At 43.1% G+C, this 7,056-nt stretch overlaps 1 protein-coding gene across 1 annotated transcript; it reads left to right on the top strand.

Annotated features, from left to right (window-relative positions):
* Positions 1-219: 219 nt before the first annotated feature.
* LOC130281380 (protein spinster homolog 1-like) lies at positions 220-3,764 on the top strand. Its single transcript, XM_056528859.1, has 2 exons — positions 220-357; positions 2,207-3,764. The coding sequence occupies exon 2, from the start codon at positions 2,232-2,234 to the stop codon at positions 3,744-3,746; it is 1,515 nt and encodes a 504-aa protein (XP_056384834.1). The 5' UTR covers positions 220-357; positions 2,207-2,231; the 3' UTR covers positions 3,747-3,764.
* The last annotated feature ends 3,292 nt before the right edge of the window (positions 3,765-7,056 follow it).

Raw genomic sequence — 7,056 nt, 5'->3', positions numbered from 1 at the left:
GGACTAATGATCAAAGGACTTTATAAATTATCAGGGAGGAATCCCAAAAGTTTGTCTCTACAAAATTCTGTTAGTCCAATAAAAAAGGTATTACAATCTGCATCACTGGACTAATACGGCTACTCACATTTACTATACAGATATACACATACCTGAAGATGGTTTAGAACCTTGTGATGTCACACATGCTTGTGATGATGTCACCGTAAGCTGTACAAGGAGGTGCGCGCCGGCTGCAGTCTCTTCAGTGTGTTTTGCATTCACAACCTGTGGTGCAAAGTGTTTGTTAGAGAGTTTCTATTTGCGATAGAGAATTCAAGATTTTGACCGTTCCTTGTCTGAAGAGAGAACCACAAGGTAAGTCTCAGCCTCTTCTATTCATACATACACAGGGCTTTATGTTTGACAGTTTTTTTTTTTATTGCTGTTGCTTTTTTTTTTTTGCAAAAAAAAAAACAAGCATTTTATTTCCAAAAGAAATAACAAAAGTTATATTTCTCATAGCATTGTGACAATACTTGGCTTAGGCATTAAACATAATAAAATGCACAGATAGTATCATGACCAGAGCTTTTTCTTGCAAAACTGCTAAAATGCAATTGTGCCCAAAAAAGCCCCCAAGAAAAAGAGTCCTAATTCATGAAGTTCTAAAAGATATAAGTCTATGAGAAAGATTTGGTGGTGTAGTAAAAGAATAACAGAAAGATTAGGGCAGAAATATAATATTATATAATAGAATTCTGTGTGTACTAACAATAGAAATACTCTGGGTACTCCGAAAGGGAAAATTTTCATATCAACTAGTGGCAGAAAGTCATATAGGGGACGGATAGATCCCAATGAGGTGGGGTAGGTTCATTATTAGTAAATGTATATAGCAGGATAGCCCAATTGTATCTACAGTATGAAGTTCACATGGCCCAGTGACCATACAGCCAAGCCCTTATAATCCACCATTACTGGGACAGATTCAGGGTTATCAGATATTACTATGACCGGAGAGGTTCAGGTTTATCAGATATTACTAGGACCGGACAGGTTCAGGGTTATCAGATATTACTAGGACTGGACAGGTTCAGGGTTGTCAGATATTACTAGGACCGGACAGGTTCAGGGTTATCAGATATTACTAGGACCGGACAGGTTCAGGGTTATCAGATATTACTAGTAGTGTTGCTCGTGAATATTCGCAATTCGAATATTATTCGCGAATATCGCATATTCGCGAATTCGCGAATTTCGCGAATTTTGCGCTATATATTCGTAATTACGAATATTCGTTTTTTTTTTTTTCTTCACAGTACACATCACAGTGATCACCCCTCTCTGCTTCCAGCTTGTGTGGTGTAAAGAAGGCTGTAATACTACTGTGTGAGACTGGCGTGCGAAAATTCGCATATGCGAAAATTAGTGTATGCTACTTTTCGCATATGCGAATTTTCGGTTGTGCTAGCTTTGTATTTGCTAATATTCACATATGCTAATTTTCGCATACGCGAATATTCGCATATGCGAAAATAAAACGAGAATATAACGAATATGCGAATATTCGCGAATATATGACGAATATTCGTCCATATATTCGCGAATATTCGCGAATTCGAATATGGCCTATGCCGCTCAACACTAATTACTAGGACCAGACAGGTTCAGGGTTATCAGATATTACTAGGAGCGGACAGGTTCAGGGTTATCAGATATTACTAGGACCGGACAGGTTCAGGGTTATCAGATAATACTAGGACCGGACAGGTTCAGGGTTATCAGATATTACTAGGACCGGACAGGTTCAGGGTTATCACATATTACTAGGACCGGACAGGTTGAGGGTTATCAGATATTACTAGGACCGGACAGGTTCAGGGTTATCAGATATTACTAGGACCGGACAGGTGCAGGGTTATCAGATATTACTAGGACCGGACAGGTTCAGGGTTATCAGATATTACTAGGACCGGACAGGTGCAGGGTTATCAGATATTACTAGGACCGGACAGGTTCAGGGTTATCAGACATTGGTAACCTCAGGGAAGATGTCTCCATATAAAACACTTATAGAGAAGCGTCTTCTTCTGAGGCTGCGATGGTCTTAGTGTTATCTTGTGGTTCTGTGCTGGACATTTCTGCTCTGTATGAAGGATCTATTGTATAATGACAGGAATGATGACATGTTGTCTAATGTGTTCACTTATCTCTCTCTCTCTAGTGTTTTCAGGCTCTGACCTGTGACCATGGCCTCTCCACAAGACCCATTGCTGAAGGAGGAGGAAGAAGCAATGGAGGACCATGGTGATATGGATGTAGAAAAGGGCGATATCCCTGAGAGGCAGAACCTGCCATCTCTAAGCGTGATGTCCACCACACGTTCCATCATCACCGTAGTGATCCTCGCCTTTGTTAATTTGCTCATCTATGCAAATCGCTCCAGCGTGGCGGGGGTGCTGCCTTATATACAGAAAGCATATGACACCAATGCTAGTCTGTCCGGCTTATTGAATACATTGTTCATTGGAAGCTACGTGCTGGTCGCACCAATTGCCGGATATTTGGGCGACCACTGTAATAAGAAATATACTGTTTGCGCAGGAGTCATCGTTTGGCTGAGCATGACACTTACCCTGTCATTCATCCCTGACGGGTATTTCCTGCTCTTCCTGCTGACGAGTGGACTGGTTGGAGCCGGAGAGGCGACTTTCTGCACCATCGCCCCCTCCATCATTGCAGACCTTTTTACAAGTGACCAGCGGACCCGCATGCTGAATGTGTTTTACTCCGTCATACCTGTAGGCTGCGGACTAGGATACATCATCGGGCCCAAAGTGACTGATGCAGCAAGGGGCAATTGGCACTGGGCGTTTCGAGTCACCCCTGGCCTGGGCCTCATAGCTGTGGCTTTGATGATTTTGGTCACAAAGGAGCTTCCAAGAACGACTACAAACGGGAAGAAGAACAACAAATCCCAGAAGTTTGCCAAATGGGCGACAGATCTGAAAAAACTATTTAAAAATCGAAGCTTCATGTTAACCACCATGGGATCGACGGCTGTATCCTTCATAGTGGGAGCCATAGGTGTATGGGGTCCGTCATACCTGACCCACGCACGAACACTCCTACAAGAGAAGGACCCTTGCCGCGCTGAACCGTGTGACTATCACGACATCCTAATATTTGGTGTGGTTACAGTCGTTTCCGGGATTCTGGGAGTTGTAGCAGGGACGGAGATAAGTAAAAGATATCGCAAATCCAACCCACGGGCGGACCCGCTTGTGTGTGGATGCGCGATGATGCTCTCCGCCCCTTTTCTTCTGTTGGCATTGACTTTTGGCAACATCAGCCTCGTTGCCACCAACATCTTCATCTTCATCGGAGAGACGCTTCTGTCAGTAAATTTCACCCTCATATCTGACATTATACTAAAAGTAGTAACTCCGTGGAGGAGATCTTCAGCCCTGGCCGTGCAGATGACAATCTATCACCTCCTAGGTGACGCCGGCAGCCCGTACCTCATCGGCCTGATATCTGACACCTACGAACGAGGATATGCCAAATCCCCTCTTTTGAAATACCGCAGCCTGGAGTATGCCCTCATGACCTGTACCATAATGGCAGTCATCGGAGGGGCCTTCTTCATGGCCACGGCCCTATATATAGAGAGGGACGAAAAAGAAGCAGAGATGGAATCAGAACCTCCGTCATCCTCCTCCTCCTCACTGCTTCCTGCCGATGAGGACCGCGCTTCAGACTGAGGAAAAGTCATTGCTTACCTTTATCTCGTTTACTTCATTAAAAAAAAATTGAGAAAAAAAATAACTACATTTGTTCTATGTTCCACTTTACCCCTTATTCTCTACCCAGGGGCGGACACAGACAGCAGAGGGCCCTTGTGCAAAGAATGTGCCTGTGCCCCCCCCCCCAAAAACATCAATTGTTCAGCAACCCCCCTCCATGTGTCACTTACTCAAGTGGACCCCCATATGTCACTTGCTGTATAAGTTTCTAATTATTTATTAAGGCCTCCCATATGCCGCAGCTCATTCAAGCCCCCCACATTAGGTAGCATTGATTCCCAACATTAGGTAGCATAGATTCCCCACATTAGGTAGCATAGTTTCCTCACATTAGGTAGCATAGTTTCCCCACATTAGGTAGCATAGATTCCCTACATTAGGTAGCAGTTTCCCCACATTAGTTAGCATAGTTTGCCCACATTACGTATCATAGTTTCCCCACATTAGGTAGCATAGTTTCCCCACAATAGGTAGCACAGATTCCCCACATTAGGTAAAATAGTTTCCCCACATTAGGTAGCACAGATTCCCCACATTAGGTAACATGGTTTCCCCACATTAGGTAGCATAGTTTCCCCACATTAGGTAGCACAGATTCCCCACATCAGGTAACATAGTTTCCCCACATTAGGTAACATAGTTTCCCCACATTAGGTAGCATAGTTTGCCCACATTAGGTAGCACAGATTCCCCACATTAGGTAACATAGTTTCCCCACATTAGGTAGCATAGTTTCCCCACATTAGGTAGCACTGATTCCCCACATTAGGTAACATAGTTTCCCCACATTAGGTAGCATAGCTTCCCCACATTAGGTAGGAGGCAGACTCACTGTCTAAAGTGCCCGCTGCGCTATTATACCCCGCAGCTGCTTTAGAACAGTGAGCAGCGGTGGCGCCAACCCTACCATGAACCTACTAGGGACAAAAAAAAGGGGGCAGCAAAATGCCGCCCCTGAAAAGTGCCACCTGGGACTTATGGTCCCACCGGGTCCCATGGTAGGGCCGACCAGAGGCGGCTCTAGACTTTGTGAGGCCTTAGGCGAAACTTGAACATGAGGCCCTGCTTTATTTTCTGCTGAAATTACATGGTGGTCCGGCTGTGAGATGGTTATACTGTGACATCACTGTGTATTATCCCTGTACTGTGACATCACTGTGTATTATCTCTGTACTGTGCCATCACTCTGTGTATTATCCCTGTAATGTGACATCACTGTGTATTAACTCTGTACTGTGCCATCACTGTGTATTATCCCTGTACTGTGATGTCACTGTGTATTATCTCTGTACTGTGCCATCACTCTGTGTATTATCCCTGTACTGTGACATCACTGTGTGTATTATCCCTGTACTGTGACATCACTGTGTATTATCCTTGTACTGTGACATCACTGTGTGTATTATCCCTGTACTGTGACATCACTGTGTATTATCTCTGTACTATGCCATCACTCTGTGTATTATCCCTGTAATGTGACATCACTGTGTATTAACTCTGTACTGTGCCATCACTGTGTATTATCCCTGTACTGTGACGTCACTGTGTATTATCTCTGTACTGTGCCATCACTCTGTGTATTATCCCTGTACTGTGACATCACTGTGTGTATTATCCCTGTACTGTGACATCGCTGTGTATTATCTCTGTACTGTGACATCACTGTGTATTGTCCCTGTACTGTGACATCACTGTGTGTATTATCCCTGTAATGTGACATCACTGTGTATTATCCCTGCACTGTGACATCACTCTGTATATTATCCCTGTACTGTGACATCACTCCGTATATTATCCCTGTACTGTGACATCACTGTGTGTATTATCCCTGTACTGTGACATCACTGTGTATTATCCCTGTACTGTGACATCACTGTGTATTATCTCTGTACTGTGACATCACTGTGTATTATCCCTGTACTGTGACATCACTCTGTATATTATCCCTGTACTGTGACATCACTCTGTATATTATCCCTGTACTGTGACATCATTGTGTATTATTCCTGTACTGTGACATCACTGTGTATTATTCCTGTACTGTGACATCACTGTGTATTATTCCTGTACTGTGACATCACTGTGTGTATTATCTATGTACTGTGACATCACTGTGTATTATCCCTGTACTGTGACGTCACTGTGTATTATCCCTGTACTGTGACGTCACTGTGTATTATCCCTGTACTATGACATCACTGTGTATATTATCCCTCCCTGTACTGTGACATCACTGTGTGTATTATCTCTGTACTGTGACATCACTGTGTATTATCCCTGTACTGTGACATCGCTGTGTGTATTATCTCTGTACTGTGACATCACTGTGTATTATCTCTGTACTGTGACATCACTGTGTATTATCCCTGTACTGTGACATCACTGTGTATTATACCTGTACTGTGACATCACTGTGTATTATTCCTGTACTGTGACATCACTGTGTATTATCCCTGTACTGTGACATCACTGTGTATATTATCCCTTTACTGTGACATCACTGTGTAAATTATCCCTGTACTGTGACATCACTGTGTGTATTATCCCTGTACTGTGACATCACTGTGTATATTATCCCTGTACTGTGACATCACTGTGTGTATTATCCCTGTACTGTGACATCACTGTGTATATTATCCCTATACTGTGACATCACTGTGTGTATTATCCCTGTACTGTGACCTCACTGTGTATATTATCCCTGTACTGTGACATCACTGTGTGTATTATCTCTGTACTGTGACATCACTGTGTGTATTATCCCTGTACTGTGACATCACTGTGTATTATCCCTGTACTGTGACATCACTCTGTATATTATCCCTGTACTGTGACATCATTCTGTATATTATCCCTGTACTGTGACATCACTGTGTATAATTCCTGTACTGTGACATCACTGTGTACTATTCCTGTACTGTGACATCACTGTATATTATTCCTGTACTGTGACATCACTGCGTGTATTATCTCTGTACTGTCACATCACTGTGTATTATCCCTGTACTGTGACATCTCTGTGTATTATCCCTGTACTATGACATCACTGTGTATATTATCCCTCCCTGTACTGTAACATCACTGTGTGTATTATCTCTGTACTGTGACATCACTGTGTATTATCCCTGTACTGTGACATCACTGTGTGTATTATCTCTGTACTGTGACATCACTGTCTATTATTCCTGTACTGTGACATCACTGCGTGTATTATCTCTGTACTGTCACATCACTGTGTATTATCCCTGTACTGTGACATCTCTGTGTA

This window comes from Hyla sarda, chromosome 1, assembly GCF_029499605.1.
Source record: "Hyla sarda isolate aHylSar1 chromosome 1, aHylSar1.hap1, whole genome shotgun sequence".
NCBI classification, from domain to species: Eukaryota; Metazoa; Chordata; class Amphibia; order Anura; family Hylidae; genus Hyla; species Hyla sarda.
The sequence above is the reverse complement of the archived record's forward strand: the minus strand, read 5'-3'. Positions and strand labels throughout refer to the sequence as shown.

Coding starts and splice junctions, on each gene's coding strand:
- LOC130281380 (XM_056528859.1), top strand. CDS start 2,232: ATGGCCTCTCCACAAGACCCATTGCTGAAGGAGGAGGAAGAAGCAATG.